The 23874-nt window shown below is 36.1% G+C and overlaps 2 protein-coding genes and 1 long non-coding RNA gene across 4 annotated transcripts in view; 2 read left to right on the forward strand and 1 right to left on the reverse strand.

The window, feature by feature from the left end:
- Positions 1 to 880: 880 nt before the first annotated feature.
- The window catches only part of LOC307182800, a 129305-nt gene continuing 106311 nt past the window's right edge, over positions 881 to 23874 (reverse strand). The window contains exons 7-9 of one of the 2 annotated variants that reach the window (XR_013827263.1): positions 11559 to 11648; positions 11212 to 11344; positions 881 to 2856 (exon numbers count right to left, since the gene is read on the reverse strand). This is a non-coding gene — a long non-coding RNA (uncharacterized lncRNA). Of the gene's footprint in view, positions 2857 to 11211; positions 11345 to 11558; positions 11649 to 22866; positions 23571 to 23874 lie in introns of those variants that run through there. The other variant, XR_013827264.1, reaches the window with a different exon arrangement.
- On the forward strand, positions 6779 to 8606 carry CTXN2 (cortexin 2). Its single transcript, XM_079913920.1, has one exon. The coding sequence runs from the start codon at positions 7164 to 7166 to the stop codon at positions 7407 to 7409; it is 246 nt and encodes an 81-aa protein (XP_079770046.1). The 5' UTR covers positions 6779 to 7163; the 3' UTR covers positions 7410 to 8606.
- Positions 12926 to 23874, forward strand: part of SLC12A1 (solute carrier family 12 member 1) — a 91017-nt gene continuing 80068 nt past the window's right edge. Inside the window, exon 1 of the mRNA XM_079914318.1 lies at positions 12926 to 13909. Coding sequence (XP_079770444.1) covers positions 13490 to 13909 — 420 coding nt within the window. The 5' untranslated portion in view covers positions 12926 to 13489. The remainder of the gene's footprint in view (positions 13910 to 23874) is intronic.

Genomic DNA, 23874 nt, shown 5'->3' on the forward strand with positions numbered 1-23874 from the left:
TGTCATTAGCATTAGAGATTATTATATCTAATGACCAGTATCATAACAGTTTTCATCTAGAACACCATATTCCACTATAATGGTTATTTTAGATATATTGTTTGGAATATTATTAATAGATGAATAAACCGGAGAAAAAAAACCTGTTGATTAAAATAAAATACAGGAATTTCTTTTTTTAATAGGCACATTCTTTTCAATATTGGTTTCTGCAGTTACACATTGTTGCATGATTAAATGACTATATGTTTCTGAAAAGTGAATTTTTATATCTCCAATCAATGAACTTCTTTCACAGAAAAAAAATCGCACATAACATTCATGTATATGAAAGTCTATAAATCAGGTGTAAAAATACTGTTATCTTTGCTTGACTACTTACAATAGTATGATTTGTATGACTGGTCATAGAAAGACTGTGTTTGCTTATTTATTGGTTACTAACTACAAAGCAGTTCCATGAGATTTGGGCCTACTGGTATCTACAGGTATACCCTTGGCCCAATCCTATGACTCATCAGAACTTAGAAATCCCATTTCCTGACAATTGCCATGAAGGAAATACTGTGCTTCCAACTCATTTTCTCATTTCTAGAATACTTAAACATTGATTCCAGTTAACACGGCTTGAGGCAATATTTTATCATGTGCAGTAGTACTACAGAAATATACTTAAATACTTTAATCATAAAACACATAGACACTGATATTTAAACTGTACAATGTTGATAATTTTACCCATTTTTTGTGGCAGCGCATATTAAAAATAACTTTTACCACATAATTTTACACTCTACTCTTATTTTGAAAATTCATTTCTTTATTCTCAAATTTTTTTTTCTCATAAGGGTTTATTTATTTAGTTTTGTAACTTCATGGTCTAAATTCTCACATATGTCTTTCATTTTCTATTTCCCTATAAACAGGATACTAAGATATTTTCCCTTTGAGGTAGGCATTAAAATGTCTGTTTTGCAGAACCTGCTAATTTTTTTTTTGGCTTCTGTTCCAGAGATTAGAGAAAGTGAAAGAAATGTATCTTTTATCCACAGTTGTCCAGTAATTTTGGATACCTTATTAATTAATGAAGAAATCAGTGTTGCATCTGAAGACCTCTATTGATTCTTAATATTTTGTTATTACTCTTATATCATATTATGCTCTATATTAATTGAAAGGTACAAAGCTCAGCACACTTCGCAGTATATTCTCAAAAACATTAGACTTGGGGTTGAAATGAGACAAGTCGTTCATTTAATAGAGTAAGCAAAATGGAAAGTTTGAGCAAATATTTGAAAAATTTAGGCCTGAAAATACTGGTATTTTAACCACTACATATATGGCTTAAATTCCCAAGGGTATCTATTTTCTGAACATGTTGTTAGGCAATTGCTTAGCTTTTCACTTATTTGCTTGTGTGGACACAATGCCTGCAGCAATGGCCAGACTTTTTCTTTTCAACATTTGAGTATGACCCTTTCAGGTGTTCTCCTTGGCTTCTATTTTGTTTTCACCTTTGGTGTAAGGTAGAATTTTAACATGAATATAAAAGTCAAAGTTCTTCCTTTTAAGATATTAAGGAAACATCTGTTCACACGAACTTCCAGGTCAAGTGTCCCCCATCTAAGTTTGGTGTATCTCCCTCCCTCCCACTTAAACATGGGACTTGAGAAGTGTTTCTATTAAATTTTTTTTATTAAATTTTATGTTCAGGTTTCAATCCAGAATTCCAGTCATCAGAATTGTCTTGAATCTTGATTCTGTGAGCTAACTTATAGTTTTCAGCCCCGCCTTGTGTCAAATTTAATAATCATCACTTCAATGTCTTCAACCTAGTTACTGTTCAAAAACACTGAAGAGGATGTAGATAGAGTTAGACCTTTGTGATACTACATTAGAGAGCTGTCTCTATGAGTACAGAGCCCAATTTTTATTAGGATACTTCAGTGAACTATGACTCTACATAAAAATAATGTTATCCAGGCATATCTCACCATCTTCCCCAAAAATGATATCATGGGAGATGGTTAAATGCATTGCTGTGCTATTTGCATCGACTAAACCACGTCGATGTTATTTCCCTGATATTCCATGTTAGTAGTAAACTTTCCAAAAAAGAAGTGAATTTGGCATTACTTCTTATTAACCTAATCTTAACTTTTAGTGAGTGCTAACAAATTAGCATTTAAATTAATTTTAATTAATTAAAATAACTAATTACGGATTTGTAACAAAGATTAATTCCAAGTTACCAATATATAATTTTCACAATTTCCCATTGCTCTTTCTGAAAATTGAGACATTTGTCTGTCCAAGTCCATACTTCTGGCAGCACTCTCATGGTCAGGTATTTCTCAAAGGTTTTTGCTCATCAAGTTATAAATCATCTTATCCAGGGAGTTTTAACTCATCTAATGCAGCTAAACATTATTCTACTACTTTCTTGTCTCCTTTTACTGTTTGATTTTGGGGTCATTTCTAAAGAGCATTCTACATGGGTTAAAAAGACAGAAGTATATAAAGTACTTCTGCCTTTTCTTTGTCAACTGATAACCACTAAACCATCTTGTACAAGTAGGGAGTTTAATGTGTTATTGGTCAATTTCTTTATCTGAACATATTGTGTATGAAATCCTCTCACCTCAAAGCCTTTGCAATGACTGTTTCCTCAAACTTCAATGCTCTTCCTCCAGATATTTTCACAGCTCCCTTCTTGACATCATTCAGACTTCAGGTCAAATGTCATCTCCCTAGGAAAGCCTTTGCTGATTTCTTCAATTAAAGAAGTGCCCTTTATTCATTATCATTCTCTTTCCTCTTAACTTGCTTGCCTTCTTTTGTAGCATTTATGACTACCTGATATATAATAGATAGACAGACAATTTTAAAAATAACTGAGTCTGTCTCCTCCTCCACTCATGGCAGGCGCACATTGTTCTGTAGTTCATCATTATAATCCAGGACCAAAAACAGTGCTGACATGGAGCAGACATTCAATATATATACTGGTTGAATGAATAACTAAAATGTAATTGCCATATTCATTATTATATAATACCTTATCATTCAGCTCCCAGTTTTTGTCCTGCATTTCATTTGTATTGGTACCAACAATAGATAGCCAAAGAGGGCTTATAAACTATGTATAAAGCCATGAGACAACCATTTATCTGTTCTTCCAAGACAGTATAAAACATGGTGACTTTATTCATTTACTAACAGTGGCTCTATATATCCATTCATTGTTTGTACTCCTACCCAATTCCAAAAGCTCTTGAATTATCTTAGCTAAGTATCCTTGAAGTATCTTACCCTTCTTAGCTAAGGGTAACCAGAGCAGCCAAGTAATAAAGAAGGCAAAGTCAGGGGAAGAAGGGGTAATTATACCAGAAGTCTTAAGCTAACAAAGGCATTCTGACTGAGTACAAAATTTAACTATCTACTTCCTGGTAGTTAACGCCAAAATAATATGATGGCTACATACCTTTCCATAGATAATGAAAGGGAACTAACAAGGCTGATAGAAAAGATCTACTTTCCCTACCTTTGAATATTACAAATCATGTGAGTCTTTCTGGGAATGCTATATTAATGAATTATTTTAAAAAACCAGAAACATTGAACTCTGAATGAGCTGCTGAATTTTAATGTGTATCTTCAAAGCTGATTTTTTTTTTTTTTTTTTTTTTTTTTTTGGCGGTACGCGGGCCTCTCACTGTTGTGGCCTCTCCCGTTGCGGAGCACAGGCTCCGGACGCGCAGGCTCAGCGGCCATGGCTCACGGGCCTAGCCGCTCCTCGGCATGTGGGATCTTCCCGGACCGGGGCACGAACCCGTGTCCCGTGCATTAGCAGGCAGACTCTCAACCTCTGCGCCACCAGGGAAGCCCAAAGCTGATATTTTTTAAATCAAAGTTTTCTTGTTCATTTCATTTAAAATACGTTTTCTGAATTTAAAAATTAGATTTTTTAAAACCAGAACTTTATTCATCAAAAATTATATTTTTCAATACATTTAGTTTAATCCAATTCAAATATTTATTAAATACCTACAACATGCCAGAAACGGTGGTAACTGCTTGAGAAGTAGTTATTTTTCCATTAAAATAAGTAATTCAATTCACAGATTGCCTAAGACTCTAAGAACAAAACATTATGCTATGTTTTAACGTATGACAGACATATAACGTATGTCTGCCATACGTTAGACAAATAGTAATAAAAAATTTAAGGGATTTTGTATCTCTAACTAGGAAAATACCTTGCTTTAATTTAATGGTGAAAAATGAGTTGCGTGTTTTATTGCCACAGCTAGAAAATGTCTCTTTTGGTTTGTTTGGTCAGTTGGTGGGTTTTTATAAGAATAACAGAGTCTAGTGGATTAATCACAAGCTAAGAGCCAACTGACTTAAGTCTTCTAATGATCAGTTACGACCCTGTGTACATGTCTGCTTCATGATTTTTAAAAACATGTAAATAAATTTAGCTAACGTCATAACTATACTCAGTTTAGGCTATTTCTGCATGGTGGCAAAATGAACTAGCTGAAAAATGCACAGATCATTAAAACTGCCCAGATGTTTTAATTATAGTGATACCAATTGTTGCAGGTTAGGTTCGTCAGAAACCAGACTGAGACAGAGAGTAGTGTGCAGGATGTTTACTGAGTAGTGCCCTTGGGCTCAACACCTGTGGAAGAGTGGGGAGTTAAGCAGGAGTGGGCAGAATTTGAACTGTGATGAAAGAAGAGCCTTGGTTTTCCCTGTGATGAACTCTAGAGCTAGAATGGTTCTTTTTTTTTTTTTTTACATTTTTATTTATTTTTAACATCTTTATTGGAGTATAATTTCTTTACAATGGTGTGTTAGTTTCTGCTTTATAACAAAGTGAATCAGTTATACCTATACATATATCCCCATATCTCCTCCCTCTTGCATCTCCCTCCCTAGAATGGTTCTTCAGAGTTCAAGATGGCCAGGCCTTTTTATTTTCACATTAATCAGTCATTGAAAACTGTCTGCTGTTGGAAGCAAAGTAACCTTGGGCTAACCTTGGGTTACAGAGAGGCAGCTCTCTGCTATTGAGGCAATCCATGGAAGGAGCTAGCAGCTGAAGATTATCTGCTGGTAGCCCTCCCATGTGCTGGGCAACAAGTCCTTCGCCGAAGGGAGTTTGTATACTGTGTCCACCAGTAAACCAGGCTTATTGCCTCTTCTTACCTACATGTCCGAGGAAATAGTCAAATGGTATAGCCTAGCAAGGTCATGGCTCTTGTGAAAAAAAAAAAATTCAACAAGTTACTTGGCTGAATCAGTCAAATGGTTGATCCAGCATCTCCATGTAGAAACATCCTTCTTTTCAGTTTGTCCACCCATTAAAAAAATGAACCAGAGGGTGTATGAATCTCAACAAAAGACCTTTAAATGACAAAGCAATAAAATTAAAGATTTGGTCAGAAAAAAAAGTTCTAGTTAAGTCCCAAGGTCATTATTCAGTCCAGTCTCCTCTACTTTCTACAGGATAAATTGTACAACAAGAGCTCAATCTTCAGAAAAATCACTCTGAAACACTTAAGTGATCTGACATTTTTAAAAATTAAAATATATTCAGTATACCATATTTATTAGGGTAGAAAAATGATTTGGTATAAAGAAATTCAACAAATTGGGTTGAAACAACATTTTTTCCTTCTATTAAACAAAAAAGTCAAATAACCAGCATATCCCACAATGTATTGAATATTTCTAACACTTAAGGTTTGAAGACAGAGCTCTTTTGTAATCCAAGCCAGTATAAAATAAATATTGTTTGATATTAACTCGTGTATAAGTTGGTGAACAATTTTGAAAGCTACAAGGCTTGTTCTTATTAATCACTCCCTTTCTCCACTCCTTACCTCCCATTCCTTGTTCTGTCTCAGTTGTTTTCTGAAAATTGAACCCCAAAGAACCTGAAGGGTCAGTCATTTTAATAAACACAATTCTTAAAATTATCAAAAGAAGCAACAACAAAGACAAAAACACCAGCAGTCTATTATTCTCAGTTATTAGATGAGAAGCTTTTTGGTGACAGTCCTCTCAAGAAGGGCAGCTGTGGGTTAGTAACCATTTGATTTAATTAACTAATCTTGATTTTTCATTAGTTAATTTAATTAACTTTAAGACATCAAGTGGAAAAATCTATTTTGCTTCAATTCAACACACACTTTTGGAACACTTTTGCTGTAGTTTTAGACTCTCAACATAGTAGGAGCTTAGAGATAGTGGGAATCTGGTAGGCAAGGGGTCTGGGGAGCTTGACTTGCAGCTGAATTTCATAGAAAACATGCTGTTTAACTTGGATTTTATGTCTATTTAGGGTGTGAGAGCCAGTGGAGACGGTGGTGAGATGGTTAATGGTCCACAGCTACCGCGGCTTGTTACTTGCAAGCTACTATGTTGGGTACTGCTCTTTTTAACATAATTTTAAAAACACAATTTCTCTTTTTAAGAAATTAGCACTTAGTGTATGAAGTGGTAGTGGAAAAGAAAATACAAGAACATAAGTCTAAAAGCTAAGGAGGGGGGTGAAAAAGAAAGAAGGTATTACACCTATTTAAAAGGATCAGAACCTATCAGACAAAATGGCATTGGAGATAGACCTTAAAACATAGACTTTAGAGAGCTTGACCAGCTTACACCCTATAATTATTTATGGTTTTTTTTGATACATGCAAAAATGAAATGAAAATTAGATGACAACTTGGGTCAAAGAAGCAATGACTTAATGAATCAAATGAATCACTTAACTTAATGAATCAACTCAATGACTTAACTTAATGAATCAAATGCTTTTAGGGTTAATTATTTGACTATTCCCTTTCATACTTGATTTTATATTTAGTGTACAGAGGTACAGTTTTGTGTGTCCACAAAGGCAATTCTGTAATTACTACAATAGAAGTAGCATCTCCAATACTAACTTGATCCTGATCCATATCTGATAATGTTTTCCTATATCTTTTGTGAGTTAAGTCAAGAGAGTTTGAAAAATGCCAGATGTTACAAAACAATTACCTACCTAATACCATGTATGGATAAAACTAAACTGAGTCCAATTTTGTATCTAGGCCAAGAGGTGACTCCAGCAGGAATTCTGAAGAGCCAAAATGATGTGACAGTGAATAATGAGTAGTACCAACTGTGGCAACTCTTCAGCTAAGATGAGTGTCAACGAAGTGTCAGCTTTCTCGTTGACTCTGGAGCAAAAAACTGGCTTCGCTTTTGTTGGGATTTTGTGTATCTTCTTGGGACTTCTTATCATCAGATGCTTCAAAATCCTGTTAGACCCATATAGTAGCATGCCTTCCTCTACATGGGAAGGTGAAATTGAAGAGTTTGATAAAGGGACATTTGAATATGCACTTGCCTGAGCGTTTCAGCTTTATAGTTTTTAGGGTTATACCACTGGGGCACATGGTGGACACAACTGTAATTTCCTTCAGTGTGCTGGAGGAAGATTATTTCATTCACTGAATTCAATAAAGGTGTATGGTTAATTTATCCACCATGCTGTGTAAGTGATAAACCATTGTTGGGGTTCCTCACTTTCCTCTGTCCTCACATTGAGGTTTCTAACGAATAGAGCATAAGGATAACTCCAGCCACATATAATATCTTTATTCTTCCTGCATCTGCCCCTATGCAATACCCAGACACTCTCTCCATATTCCTGACTCCGCCCCCCTTGCTCTAGAGAATTAGGTGTCAAAGATAAGGACCCCTCAGTCCAAAGAATAAATAGAATATGATTTTCCTAATAAGAGCCATAGGTCCACAATGTTCGTACAAACCCTACAAGCAACCATAGGCCATAAAGTTCCCCACATGTCACAATTTGACCCTTCTATTTCTTCTCCTTCTAGGATCTCTTGCAATAAAATCCCCTAGCTTGGGATCATACTGATACTCCCTCCTCTTCCCCTTTTATAAATAGCATTAAAAAGGGAGTTTTCATCATGACCTGGTGGAAACAAGAAACAAGAAGTCCAGTCTCCACTCTGCCACCGATAGAGCTATCAACCTTGGCCAAGTCATCTTATCTCTGTAGACTTCATTGAGGAAGCTAACCAGAGGATTTTAAACAACATCCCTTTTAATTCTAGTGCCCTATGAGCTCTACAAATATACCTGGAAACCCAGGGATCTGAGATGAATGAGGATTTTTAAGACGTCATGAAAAGTTTTTCAGTTTAGGAGCCTAAACTCTGAGATTTGAATTCTAATGTTGCCTAGCCAAGAACAAGCAATATGACCTAGAAAGTTACCTAATGGGAACTTAAGTTCCATATCTGCAAAACAAGGATAAAGAAACCTATCCTACATGTTTTACAAAAATGTTGGGAGGACCAAGTTACATATAATGAGTGGGAAAGTAATTTGAAAACCAGAAAACTCTGTTTAGGGATTTCCCTGGTGGTGCAGTGGTTGGGAATCTGCCTGCTGATGCGGGGGACACGGGTTCGAGCCCTGGTCTGGGAAGATCCCACATGCCACAGAGCAGCTAAGCCTGTGCGCCACAACTACTGAAGCCCATGCACCTACAGACTGTGCTCCACAACAGGAGAAGCCACCGCAATGAGAATACTGTGCACCGCAACCAAGAGTAGCCCCCACTCGCCGCAACTAGAGAAAGCCCACACGCAGCAACGAAGACCCAATGTAGCCAAAAATAAATAAATATATATTTTTTTTAAAAAAAGAAAACACTGTTTAAACATAACTTTTATCATTATTTATTATCCTTGCTGGCAATTGTTAAAGAGATTATCAAACCTTAAGAAGTAATGGCTCAGTGTAAGTTATTCAGCCTCTCCAGTTTTCATTCTCTTCATTTGATAAATTAAAAAAAATAGAATTACATAATTTAAAAATTTTTTCCAACTACAAAATTCTGACTCTCTGTAAGTGAATGGAGGAATATACCAGGAGATAAATAAATACAAAAATATTTGTGTCACTTGAGAACACAGAACTGCCTAACACACCAAAAAAAAAAAAAAGGATTAAAATGTACTGAGAGTTAGCACTAAATTAGGTGCTTTCCATTTATTATGAAATTTGATACTCTTATCAATCCTTTGAGTTTGGTACTATTTCCATTCTATTAGCTCAATTTCACAGATAAAGAACTGAAGCTGAGAGAGATTAAGTAACTTCCCAAGGTCACCAAATTAGGGCGTGATTGTATTAGAAATTACACTCTCATCAAAATCATAGTCATTGTTTGTAAATATCATGCTATACTCCCACACACTGTCCACAACATTTCTACATATCTTACAAATATGATCATTGCTCAGGTCTAAGGCACTCCACAGCCAGCTGTCTCAGTGAGAGTCCCTGACACTTTTAATCTCGTAGTAGATTTAGAACACATCTGTGTTGGCTACGGATCTTCTGGACCAAACTCACACCTTAAGGAGACTCTTTGAACCCCAGTAGGTACTGAAGTGTCAGCCTGGGATACCTTGTAGCCAATTTGTAATTTGGTCCAAGAACAGCTCATTGAACCAAGTCAACGGGACACACTGAAATCTGTAAATGTCCATGATGCTAGTCATCTCCTTTGTGACCCAGGCTTTTGAAGTACTCACTAAGATATATGCCCAGGTACCAGATGCTCCCATTTGTCTCCCAAGGAAGACACCCAACAAGACCTTCCATTTTGGTGACTAGACCTGTGATGTTAACAAGGCCCCATCTTTATCTCAAAAAGAAAAAAAGACCCCAAAAACCAAAGATAAGAAAACTTTGTGAAGTATGAGCATTGTTTCTGAAAGTTCAACACCCATAAGCTTTTCAGATACCATCAACTCCACCTTAGTATTATTTCTAATCCTACTAAAGAGAAATTCTTTTAACCAAAAGTGTCTCCATTCATGGCATTTATTCATGGCCTATTGTGTACCTTAGACTTTCTGGGGGAAAGGGGAGGGGACAGAGAGGTTAGAATCGGTATTTTTAGAGCTAGAAAAAATGTGAGATATAAAGGATAGTTATACATGGAGAACATGGAAATTTCATGAAATGCTAACCCTTTCTAGGAATAGATGTCCAATGTCATAGCCAGATTATCCCCTAGCTGCCTTTTCCCAAGAGCTCTGTCAAGGAGGACAAGAGAAAAGACAGACAGTACCTCCAGACAGTTTCCCCCTGTTACCTTACCCACCTGTCTGAAAGGCCTTTCAGGGTTGGTTTGTGGATAGTGTAATTTCATCCATATACCCCAAACTACCTCCCATCTGCTCCAGAATGTCTGAATCCCCTTAATAGAGAACAAAGACTTTCACTTCACAGTTAGAGATAAAAAGCTTAGAGAGAAAATGTCTAGTTGATATAAGACTACGACCAAAACCAATTCACCCTACATTGTAGTCAAGCAGTCAGTCAGCAAGGAAAGAGGAAATTGATGGCTATCAGAGGCATTCATAGTCTTTGGGAGAGGGAAAAGGTTGAGGAATAAATAGATGGGCTCCTGAAAGAGGACCAGAGTTGAGGGAACAGTTGAAGGAAAGGGAGACCAGAAGTGTCAGAAATAACTGCAAGTAAGTTCACAGTTCCTCTACAAGGCCGGTGAATAAGACTTGTTTTGAGTCCCAGCGTCATCTTAGCTGATCTAAATAACCAGCACCACCCAGCTGAGTCTGAAATGAGACTACTCCCTACACCTACCATATGGAAAGGCAGAACCCTTTGTTGAACAGATAAATGCCTTGCACCAGTGGCCTTTAAGGGAAAAATGAGTTATAGGTACCTGTAATTCTGTCTCAATTTCTGATACAGCCTCATGACATGAGCCTGACTGATTAGCATGACAGTTACCTGACTAAGAGCCTCTAAGGGGTTGTACTGAGGTATCTCCAGACTCCTTTCTATAATCTGCTATCAGTTCACCAACCTACCTTTCCCCTGTTTTAATAGGCATAGTACCTATCCCAATCACTAATGATTCACCCCAGAATCTTGGATGCAAAAGTTATCAGTAACTTGTCAATATTGCCGATATAGTAAAGGCAAGCACTAAGTACAAACTAGTGCTTTCTAAAATTAGCACATTAACCCTTTATACAAATTAACTCATTTAACCCTCACAATGAGTCTACAGCACAGCGTTATTCACAACTGATTTTACAGATGAGAAAGTTAAAGGCACAAAGAGACTGAGTAACTTACCAGTGTTCACACAGATAGGAAGTGGCAGGGCCAGGATGTGAATCAAGCATGCCGACCCCAGAGACTTGTTCCTCATCTCTGTGTTACACCACAACTCTGCTGCTCGGGCAACTGGAAGTCACTTGAATAGTTTCTAATAAAACACGAGGAGGACTCTTTCAGTCATCCCGATTGAAAACCAAGGACAGAAGCTGCACAGAGGAATTGTTTGTGCTGTCTTAATAATCACCACCTCACAGATTTGAGCCAAACCTTACCCTCAACAAAACTCAAAAACCAGTTCTGATGAAAACGTTTTGCCGGGTGGAGGCAAAAAGGTCATTTAGCAGTGCCGCTGGAAAACTTACCCATAGTTTGATTTCTGCTTGAAAGAGTTTTCCCATTAAGTAGAAATATTTCCAATACATCATTGATCATACTCCCAATCTGCTCACTTCCTGTGCAGAGAAGAATCAAGATAATATCTGCTATAAGCAAGATAAAATAATCTCAAATACCACTGTCTAGTTACAAAGTATAGAAATTATCTCTGGAGGCCTATATTTTGCTGCATACCCTGAACAATAGGAGGTCACTAGGGATCGTGTGCAATGAGATGGCAAGATTCAATTTATTTAGCCTCAGACTGAAGCACTGCTCATACTTTCTTGGATGATGGCTGTTGAGCAATCCAACTCCCCTCATGCATTAAAGAAACTTTGCCTTCCTGTCTAAAAGGATTAATGGTTTACTCCTGGTTACTAGCTGATGTAGTACTTAAGGTTCTTCTGCGCTAATGGCTGGGTGGGGCCTACAGTATTTATCCAGGCCAATCATTTCTTGTCATCTTTTTCAAGGAAGATTTTAACCAATAAGAAGAAGCCTAAGGTTTGGGGGTGAAAGCTAAGTGCTGCATATATGCCTGGGTGATGCTGAAGTAGGTTATGCTTCCTGAGAAGGCTCCTGGGTGGTAAGTTAAACGTTTCTGGGCAGGGTAAAAATCATACTTAACATTATGTCATAAAGTAGATTCTGAGGAGTGGAGTAAAGGTGAGGATGTCAAGGGTAATGAAGAGAAGTGAGAGGTTCCATAAAAACTAAAGAGGTAATAGTTTCACTTATAATTTCTCCAGGAATGATTATTTGAGAGTTGAGGTTGAGATTTTTTTGTTTTTAATTCAAAGAAATAGCTTTAATAACTGCTGGTGAGAAGCAAGGTTTTCCGGGGTTTTTTGTTAATTTTTTGTATTTATCTATCTTTGTAGAACTTTCTTTGAAAAGCCAAATTTTAAGGTATCAATAAAGAGATATTATTCTGATGAAAGAATGTTCCAAGATGGGCTTATATCGTGGATTGTGAAAATGATTATGTAGTCTATCTCACAGTCAAATAAAAACCTCTTGAAGACTAGAATATTTCTTGAAAGGGAATCCGTAGAACATAATTATTCTACCTAAATATAGGTAGAATTATTAAGGACTGAGATTTATTTCCTTACCCAGAATACTATTTTTTTTAAAGGTTCCATAATAGCATTTGTTAAACAAACAAATGTATGAGCAAATGAAACATTTTGAAGGCTAGTAAAAGACCCAAGAATTCACAGAGACATCTTGACAGGATGTATATTTATAACCTGACAAGAATGTATTTTTAAGAAGTTTTAAAAATATTTTTAAATGTATTCATTATATAATATATATTAATATCAATCACAAAATACTTGGCGGTTTCCACATTTAGCACTGTCAATGAACTCTGTTTCAGGCTGAGAATACTCTCATCAGCTCTTACTCTATTCAGTTGGTAGAGTTATATCTTTTCTAAAGTCATATTGAATCCAATCGCACTGAGTACAAGCAAATACTACAAACGCAGGTAACATTTTAATGACTCCATTGGAAATTCTGTTTGCCGAAGCAGGTCCCCAGTTATTTATTATGGGATTTAATTGCCCAGGTAACTAAGGTTCCTGGACAGGTAATTTTTAAGGAAATGAATTTAAAATCGTATGTCTTATGAAAGAAAACTGTTCCCTCATACCCCCAACCCTACTTAAACATATTTATATTATCTGGAACAAGTCTAATTTTCTTTTCCAATGACAGCTTTGAAGAACATTCTGAAGCTTGTATGGGAGACAATATATCAAGAATCTATTTATTGAGTTCTTCTAGAACAAAAGCCAGGAGCTCCCTAATGTAAACACATTAGTGTTTGTTTTGAGGAGGAAATCTATAGACTTTTTTTAAGCAACCATAAAGCAGACAGCTTAGTTCAAAACATCCGTTTCGGAAGATGTCACTGAACAACTCTTCCAATGTATTTCTGGATTCCGCACCCAGTAATGCCAATCGCTTTCAAGTTAATGTCATAAATGAGAGCCATGAGAGCAGTGTGGCTGCGAATGACAACACTGACCCTCCACATTATGAGGAAACCTCTTTTGGGGATGAAGGCCAGAACAGATTCAGAATCAGCTTTAGACCTGGGAATCAGGACCGCTATGACAACTTCCTCCAAACTGGAGAAACTGCTAAAACAGATGCCAGTTTTCATGCTTATGATTCTCACACAAACACATACTACCTACAAACCTTTGGCCACAACACCATGGATGCTGTTCCCAAGATCGAGTACTATCGCAACACTGGCAGCATCAGTGGGCCCAAGGTCAACCGACCCAGCCTGCTTGAGATTCACGAGCAACTGGCAAAGGTAAGCTTAAAGGTATGGGAAAGTATCCTCCTTACTCCTTCAGGTGATCTCCTGCTTCTTACGAACACTATAAATAGAAAAGTGTCCAGTGAAGAGGTCTATTGCAAACCATCCATCTTACTTACACAGCTGTCCCTAGTTCCCAATAAACAGAAGATATACAAAAGTGCTTCACAAATGTTTACTGACTGAGGACAGAGAACTAAAAACTTAATTCTGAAAGTCAGGCAATATGTGGTATCTTGTTTACAATTATAGGCTATTCAATTCACACTTGGTTAAACATGTCAAAACGGAATACTAAGCTGGTTTCACCTTAGTATTAATGCCTCCACAACTATTGTTAAAAAAAAAAAAGTCACTACTGTTTGCTGTAGTTAACACTGTTGTACCAGCCTTTAGTGCACGTGGGTATTTTTTTATACTCTTTAAAGAGAGAGAAGAGATTTATAAGATTCAGCATTTTATCCCTTCTTCTTCAAAACCTTGCCTGAGGCTCCTGAAGGCACTTAAGCATATAAAAGTAACTAAATTAAAGTACAGAAGCAGCAGAAGTGGCTAAACTTTTCATTGTTTAAGGAATATAGCCAGGGTTCCCAATCTGCTAGAAGCGTGAGGCAGCACTTTCTCTAATCTTGTAGCAAATCATTTATAAGCTTAGTAGATTTCTTCTTCGGTTACTTGCTCTAAAATATGTTGATGCATTTTATTTTCCTGCTCTTCTGGACCGCAGTTTGGAATGAATAGCATTCTTTATGGAATATAATTACTTGCTAAGAAGAATAATTAGTTGTCTCATATCTAAATGCAGTCTACTCTTGCCCAGGTTTTAAGGTAAGGAAAAAAAATGAGTGGGACAATTCCTTTCATATTTATTCATTCATTCAACAATTTTTTAATTAAATGATTGCCCACTCTGGGAATTCTCGGAATACTCCTCTCATGAAAGATGCTAATAAAGGTGAAAAGCTCCCTTTAGTTTCTGCTCATCCTTCTTTCCACAAGAAAACTTCTCTCCATAACCTGTTCCCCTTGGCTGCTCTGGGTCCTACCACTGAAGACTGAGCGACTTCCAGAGAGGGAGCCATGCCCTGTTTCTTTACCCCTCTCTACAGCCAAGCCTTATTTGTGCCGTGTACTGTATTAGCAGCACTCTGCCAAATGGCTGCTTTCTTTATAGACATAGATTTAGATTTTATCTGGGATACCTGCTGCTTTAATCAAAAGAAGTTAGCAATGTAGTGATTTCAGACAAAAAGGCCAGCCCCCAGGAAGATTGTTGAGAAGCCGGGCAATTTGAAGTTCCTGGAGTTAAAGTGTCACTTTCCTTTTCTACATGAGAAAAGGGGAAGGGAGAAGGAAAAGAGGGAAAAGAAGGTTAAGAGAAGAAGGCACAAGGAGTTTCCAAGATATCAAGATATGGGAAGGGCAGAAAGAGAAATTTACATTATGAAGAGACTTCAATTTATTCTGAAGAAGTAAAATGAGCCAAAGTCTTCATAGACCTGAAATTTTATTCCACTGTACCCTACCTCATTAATTTTTAAAGCTGCATCGTTTGTTAAAATGGCGATCAAAATTTAAATATTCTCACTTCCTTCCCCAATTTACAACAAAAGAAAACAAAATTTTAATTCTATTAAAAAGGAAATGGTGTCAACTCACATTGTTGTTAGGACTGATATTCTAGAGAGAGGAAAGTAGCTGATTTATAATTTCTAAAGCCACGGTTTATGTAAATCTTTATATAAGGGCAGAAAAGCTCTGAGGACACTGCTGTTAGAAAACCATCTGAATGACTAAACGGGAGGAATGCAATAGCTGCGTTTGACAGTTTTGATGGCTGTTTGGGATATCATATTATTTTTGAAAACATAAAATGAGACTAAGGACTTAACATTAACTTACAGTATTTTTTTTCTCTCAGATATGAAGGAATGGCAAATTAAATACATTAAAAATTAGGTTTAGTCTCAATGCCCTGAATTGAGAACAAGTATAGTTTGAACAAGTATAGTTATTCTGAACAAGTAATTCTGAACAAGTATAATTATTCTTTCTGTGTAGTTCACCTTGATTAAATCATGCAGAACTATCCACATAACCAAATTGGGAGCAGAATCAGTATATAACCATGGAATCTGCAATAGGCACATTCCCACAGCCAGGACCATTCTAGTGTCGCTGAGCCTGTGAGCACTTACTCCACATGTTCTACTTCTGTACTCTCCTTCAGACATGAGCAGTCTGGGCCTTCTTCAATTCATTTCTTCCTTGCTAGTGAATTTGATTCTGCTATTCCCCCTGCTTTCCCTCCCATCTCCCAAATAAAAGATGAAGACCGGCCGTATAATGTAGCTATGCTGCCACCTCCTTGTGGCCCTTGACAATTTTATGGTAGTTCCTCAAAACACAACTGGAAATGATCAATAGAACAAACATTGTACAATAATACTCAGACATGTCACTGATTTTGTATACAAAAACATGATAGTGTTTACTTAAATAATGTAAGAGCAGGAAAAAATTGACATAGTGTAAGTTAGGAGATATTTTTTTGTATCCCTAATTATAATGCTTTAAAAGCCATGTAGGAATGGTACATTCATACTAAATGGCAGAACAAATTTAGTCAGAAATCAGTTGAATTTTGTGAAAATCCTGGTTATAGCTTCCAAGTTGGAAAAAATTATATGACAAGTTTGTCCTAATAGGTAAAATGAAAACTCGGTTTGAAAGACATTATTTTAAGTCTCTACCTTAAATAAAACTCTAGGAGTGATAGATACTGACAGAATTTGTAATCTCAATGATTTGAGATCATAGTGGAGAAATCCCTTTCATTTTCTATGTAGTAAAGAGCTAAATGCCTATACTGGTGGCCATGAATTACAGATTTCTGGAAACTGGTTAAAATCAGAAAAAAATGACTCCATCCCTTACTTGCAGTACTGTACAAGCTACATAACTTTGACTGATCTTGCAGGATGCTTGTGAATATTAGTTTATATGCAGACGAAGTCTAGCACGTTGCCTATAATGGGTAGAAACTCAATAAATGATTATTGATGATGGTCATGGTAATTTTTGTACCAGATAACTTTTATTTAAAATTTTATTTACAAAGGAAAATACACACTGAAAAAATATTTAACAAGTACTAAAAAATATATACTGAAATGTCTCTTATCTAAAGTAAACCTTCTCTCAAAGGCAATTATTACTGAGAGTTTCTTATAAATCCTTCCAGAAATTTTCTATGCCTATACAAGCGTATAGGCCTATCTGTCTAACTTTCTGTCTGTATTTTTTTCAAACAAGTATTGGGACATATTTTACAATATTGTCCTGCACTCTGCTGTTTTCATTATACCACAGACTTTGGAGATCGTTCCACATCAAAACATGCATAAAGATTATTAGACATCTGGCAAAAAAAAATCTAGTATTTCTACTTTGTAAAAATAATTCTTTTAGTATCCAACCTAATTCTTGTGCCCACCTTTTTATACACAATTCCTAACTACCGGGATAACCAAAAGGGAACTTTTTTAAGCCTTACTACCACCATTGTTGTTGGCATTTCAGAAAAATACAATTACAAAGGATTGAGGAAAATATAAAGCCTTTCAATTAAAGTCATTGTTCTCATGTCATTGAAATAAACTGTCTGTGAAAAGTATAAAATACTATGAAAATTAAGATGTAAATATTATTATTTTTAATAAGCCAATTGCATAGAAACTGAATTAAAACAAAAACAAAGGAATGACTTCACATTTGGGTCTTTAGGCCGTTAGCAACTAAAAATAATTTGTAAATAAAAGCATTAAGAGTGACTCGGGGAATTCCCTGGTGGTCCAGTGGTTAGGACTCGGCAGTTTCACTGCCTCCGGTTCAATCCCTGGTTGTGGAACTAATAACCCACAATCTGCGAGGCCAAAAAAAAAGAGTGACTCGGTATAATAACAAAAATTTTATTGAGATATTTTTATGTGTCAGACATTGTACTCTTGACGAATTCTCACTCAATCCCATGACAACCCTTCAAGGTAGGTACTATTATTATTGCTATTTTAAAGTTGGGGAAGGTTTTATAAAATCCTAGGGATCTTTAAGAAGAGAAAATAAAGACTTAAAGAAGTCAGTAAATTTCCAAGGTCAGGAAGCCAAGGTCACATGGGTAATAAGGTGAACCCCTGGCTGCATGACTCCAGAGTTCAAGCTTTTTGTCACTATTTTCCATCCCCAGCCTACTCTCCCACAGCACTTTGCCTCAGCTCATTCGACAGCTATAGAAAATGGTGGAACTCATGCACAAGGAAGAAATCTCAACTCAGTCATGATGGGCTGGGCAGGAGATCCTAATTTCTTCCCTGTTGGAGGCACTGTGGCAAGAGACCATGCTGCTTCTCTCACAGAATTAATTGTAGGTCTCAGTCATTTTCATTGTCATTATCAAAAGCATTTACTAGCCACTTATTTACAAGAGCTACTCTATAAAATGAGTTAAAGAGATTTCATCTCTACTCTCTAGAATTTTATTTTATAAGTCAAAAGCCATAGTTATGGATAGAAGTAAAGGACATATAATCAAGTTAACAAACATTAAACCACATAAATCAATGTGTAAGTGCTTATCTTCTGTAAAAGAACAAACAAAAATCTACAAATGCTTTCTCTAGAAAATAATCTTTTCTAAAGCGATTCAAAGTTCAAATTTGGAACTTTTGCATTAAAATTGGGGATATCCAAATTTATAAATAATCACTAATTTAATGACAGCCAGATAAAATAGGCAATAAATGCTCTGAAGGCCAGTGAAGACCAGAAGGCACCCTTAAAATATTTGTTAGAATGAAACTCTGCAGCTAAAGATTCATTTTAATACTTGTTAGAGTTTCTTAGTACCCAAGACCAGTTCCCCTGGGAGCTTGCACTATTAAACTAATCTGTGGAAACAAAACAAAAAATGATTAATTTCACATTATAACTAGTTCAGTGATAGGTGGTGAATAGAATGGGAGTTCCCTTAAATGTACACTTGGAAAATGTTAAGAATATTTTAAGTTTACTTTCTCATGCTGGTTTATTATACATAGCTACCTTTTGGCTTAAGTTTTCAAAAATACAAGTCAATTTGTGTGTGAGCTATGTGTTTTCAGATATAATAAAAATACTGTGATTATAAAGTGTGACCACTGGTGGCATAGTGTATAGTAACTTTAAAAACAAGAAAAAAAATCCCTCTCATTTTCATAATTTAAAATACTCCCCTTTACCACAAGGGATAGCAATGTATAAACATAATAATATTGATCAATAAGATATACAAATTATTATTAGAATTACATATTTTTCATTCTGAAATGAACCTTAGGAATTATCTGGTCCTTACTGGGATTGGTTTTAAAATTATTCAGTGGCAGGGGTGTGAGAAGTTTAAGTGGAATAATATTGGCAATATGTCAATAATTGTTGAAGCTGAATGATGGATACATGAGATATATTATTCTCCCTACTATCGCATATGTTTAAATATTTCAATAGTAAAAGAAACTTTAAAACAATGGGGAGGGAATCACCTAGGCCTAAATATTTATGGAACTATTCGTCTTTGATGGTCTAAGATTTCCACCATCCTGAGATTAAAGGCTGAAAAGTTGAAAACATATATCATAGCAAATATTATCTCTTTAGAACTTAAAGAATAAAGATATGTATTTTTTTCTTCTTTGATGAGAGCCTAGAAAGGCATTTGTTATTTTTCTGGGGTCTGAAAAATCACATATTTTATACTAAATAAAATAATTTAATCTTTCATCTTCTAGAAAAATCCATTAGGAATTTACTTAAACTGCATGTGATTGAATCTTTACTAGTTTAACAATACTGGAGGGGGGAAAGTCCTTTATCAAACTTTTCTTTCTTTCTAACATACTTTATTTTACTTTCTCTGAATACTTAATGCACAGGTAAAACTCTTGGTAAATAAATAATCAGTCCCTACAGCTATGCAATTTAAAATGCGTTTATGAAAGGTTGTGGGTCATCATATATGGTAATGGAGTGTGAACAAACAAATTAATTCAAAGTATGAAGGAAAAAACTGGTTTCAGGTAGCAGTCATAAAACTTTTAGTCTTTATGACTTTGGTCCCAAGAACGTGCACCAGCCAGGAGTCTGCCAACCACCGGTTATAGCTCACAGCCATGAAGTCCCCACAAACCCTCGACCTGAAGTCTCCCTCCGTACTTCGATGATAAGTTAACTTTATAGTTGCTGTTTGGGTTTACACAGGAGACATTTATTAAAGAGTGAAACCAAGTTTTGCTTGGACATGTTAGAAGAGGGAGATGGCAAGCATAGAGAAATGATTTTGCCTTAGAGTAAACTACTTCAAAGTAAGATTTTCAGAAAACCCACTGGATTTATCCTCACTGGCAGTATCCAGGAAAGGTGAAGTAACTTGCTGGAGGACAAGCACTGAATTAATTGCATTGCCAAAACTAGATTCCAAGTCTCCTAGTCTATATGTTGCAGGGATTTTTCAGCTCCCACATGAGAGCAAGGAACGGGAATGGATTCTGTACTTATAAATTTACCATCAGACCTTTATTGTCAATGGAAGAAATATACATTCGAGGGATTATTCCCCTCTGTGTTATAAATATATTTAAAACTTTGAAACTCTAGCAGGTTGAACATACTTACTACGAGAGAATTGAAGATCCTACAGTGACTCTGTTTTTTAATAATTTAGAAAATTATTGCCTTACTAATTTCTATATATAATGATTTCCTTGACACGCCCTCATAGAATATTATTTTTGCTTCACATTGTGATGTCCCAGTGATAAACTGAAGAACTGTTAAACTGTAACCAGAAGGGTATCCATCAGATAGAAATGTTCACTTAAGGAGAAATTTAAAATATCCCATTTATTCTTTAGCCTACATTGTAAGATATTGTTTTGTTCGTTTGTTTTTTTTACAATCATTGGTATTCTCATCAATCCAGATCTAAGGGTCAAAGTTACCATCAGAATTCATCAGAGAGCAGAGCAGTTTCCTAAACCAAACCCTCAAGTTCAGGTTTAATCAGGAAACATGGGTTTTATTGCCAAGATTGCCTTTAAAAAGAGAGTGACTAAAGTTCTGTCTCATGGACTCCCCAATTAACCCAGAAAGAGGAAATTGCCTTCTCCTTGACTGAGTAACCGCTGATGGTCCGGCCATGGGATCTTTTTTTAAATTTATTTAATTTATTTATTTTTGGCTGTGTTGGGTCTTCGTCGCTGCACGCGGGCTTTCTGTAGTTGCAGCAAGCGGGGCCTACTCTTGGTTGTGGTGCGTGGGATTCTCATTGCAGTGGCTTCTCTTGTTACAGAGCACGGGCTCTAGGCGCGCAGGTTTCAGTAGTTGTGGTGCATGGGCTTAGTTGCTCCGCAACATGTGGGATCTTCCCGGACCAGGGCTCGAACCCGTGTCCCCTGGACTGGCAGGCGGATTCTTAACCACTACGCCACCAGGGAAGCCCTGGCGATGGGATCTTGATTAACTAGAATACTGACAATTTAAAAAGTTTTTCTCAAATCAAATCAAATAAATGAATTTCCTGACCAAGTAATCTCTTTAACATTCATGAGTATTTTAACACATTCCTCAATTCCTTGCTCTCATTGATTTTTCCAGTTATGCAAAATAAAAGTTACATTTGAACTACTCAGCTGCCTTATGAATATAGAATCCTTTCAGAGAAAAATATAACTTTTAATTGACTGGAGAACAACCTCAAATATTTCATCCATCTGTAATTGACTGTATTGTATAGACATGTGAGGATCCAATATGATAGCTCTAGCCACATGTGGCTATTGAGCGCTTGAAATATGGTTAGTAAAAATTGAGAGGTACTATCAGTGTAAAACACACACTGGACTCCAAAGACATAGTATGGAAAAAAAGAATGTACAATATCTCATCAATATTTTTATGATGACCATATGCTGACATAATATTTTATACAGATCTATTAAGTAAAGTATATTATTAAAATAGTCTGTAATTCAGGTCCCTCCTACAAGGTGGGGTGCCCCTACTGCTAATGAATATTTATATTACAAATATGGGAAGTACGATATTCTGCAAAAATGAAATGTATTTTTTAATGTAAGGATCCATATCTGACCCCAAGTTATTTCACTAATTTCTTTTCACTGTTTTTGAAGTACCTACTGAAAAATTTTGAATTACATGCATGACTTGCATTTGTGGCTGCTATAAATCACCAGTTTCTGCCCAGTTCAGCCTCAGTTTCTATGGACTTTGTTTATCCATATCTTACATTGATATGACTATATGATGTCAGCTTTCAATTATTTGTGTAAATAGGGACTGAGGATGCTTAAGATTAAGATATTTCTCAGGTAATTCAAAACTAAATTTTAACCTTTAATTTCAGTTTTCTATGCCATTCAAATTTTTCCTAATGCTGTCAGAAAATAGTAAGATGATCTGACTTGGGATTCACTCAGTTTCTGTCTCTTATTTAATGTGGCCTGCACAGAGGAAACAGTGAGAAATGGAATACCCAATAGGGAAGGAAGAAAAAGAAATAGGAGGCAAGAATGGATAAAAAGAAGCTAAGTCGTCTGCTTTTAAGTGGTAGAGATCGGGTGGCCTTCAATTCAATACTGTTTATTGATGGCCTGCTGAATGGCAGGCCCTTGGTTGGTATTGAGAAGTAACCCATACCACCATCTTCCTCCAATTCAGTTCACATACAATAACTCTCATCACATTATATTACATTGGTTACCCAAGTGTCACACTAGTATCATGAAAAAAGTCTTACGGGAGAACAAAACTGGGAGAAATCCTTGCTTAGAGGACTTGCTGGAAGAAGGAGACAAGGAATCAAAATCACCTTGGAGTAAACAGCCCAGATTAGGGTGATCTTACAGTGGGTATGCTAATGGTACATCAAAGCCCAAAGAAGCAAGAACTCTTGATCATGGCAAGAGAAAGAACTTCAGTCGTCCCCAAATAAAGTCCTTATAATAAACACTGAATATTTACATCATACCAGTCCCATTTTAGAGGGAAAATATGCCCTTGTCTAAGGCCTCTTAGCTAGTAATGTCAGAACACGTCATCCTAGACTTACACCAGTTTAGACCACTTAAACAAGATAAAGTTGTTCTTTAATAATGATAATCAACTGCTGAATCTAAAAAAATTCCCTAATAATTTCAAAATCCTTACTGGAGAAGGTTGCTTTCGGGGAGCTTAACAGAGTGTAGTCTAACCATTAAAGAGTCAGGTAAGTGCTAGATAGGCTAAACTAAGTGGATGGCATCTGAAATTATTCAGTCACACCTAAAAGAAAAGCTAGAGAGTTGTTTGTTCTTAACTTGAGAGAAACATAGCTATTTCCTTCCCCATTAAATTCAGAGACTATCCTACTGACAAGGAAGATCGTTTTCAAAATAAGGCCACAGGAAAAAAAAAAAACCCTCAGTAAAGGTTTCGACCTTTTCTATAGTACTTACTTCTTATTTCTACTCAGCTTACCTTTCTAGTCGTCAGTATGGAGGCTTCTTACCTTCCGTACAATACTATTGGACATCCAACAATTCTCAGGCAACGTATATCAAATCTGAAAGAAAATTCCCCTACAGGAGTATCATTCTTGTAGCCATACAGAGCCTTTACAACTTTAGAGTATTTTAAGAATACTCTAAACTATTTTTTTTTTTTTTTTAAAGAAAACACTTCTATGTGTTACTTCTATTGAATCTTCTTAAAGATACTCTGACGTGAGTGGAGAAGTTTTGTTATTTTTTTTAGATGGATAAAATGAAGCCCAGGGAGGTGAATGGAAAGAAGGCCAAACACTGCATTAGTGAGGAAGGTTAACTGTCTGGCCCTCGTACCTTGCCTTCTAAAAGACCTTCATTCAC

Source organism: Stenella coeruleoalba (assembly GCF_951394435.1).
Source record: "Stenella coeruleoalba genome assembly, chromosome: 2".
Classification (NCBI taxonomy): domain Eukaryota; kingdom Metazoa; phylum Chordata; class Mammalia; order Artiodactyla; family Delphinidae; genus Stenella; species Stenella coeruleoalba.

Bases quoted from the DNA above. Each gene is read 5' to 3' on its own strand.
- CTXN2 (XM_079913920.1), top strand. From the start codon at position 7,164: ATGAGTAGTACCAACTGTGGCAACTCTTCAGCTAAGATGAGTGTCAAC.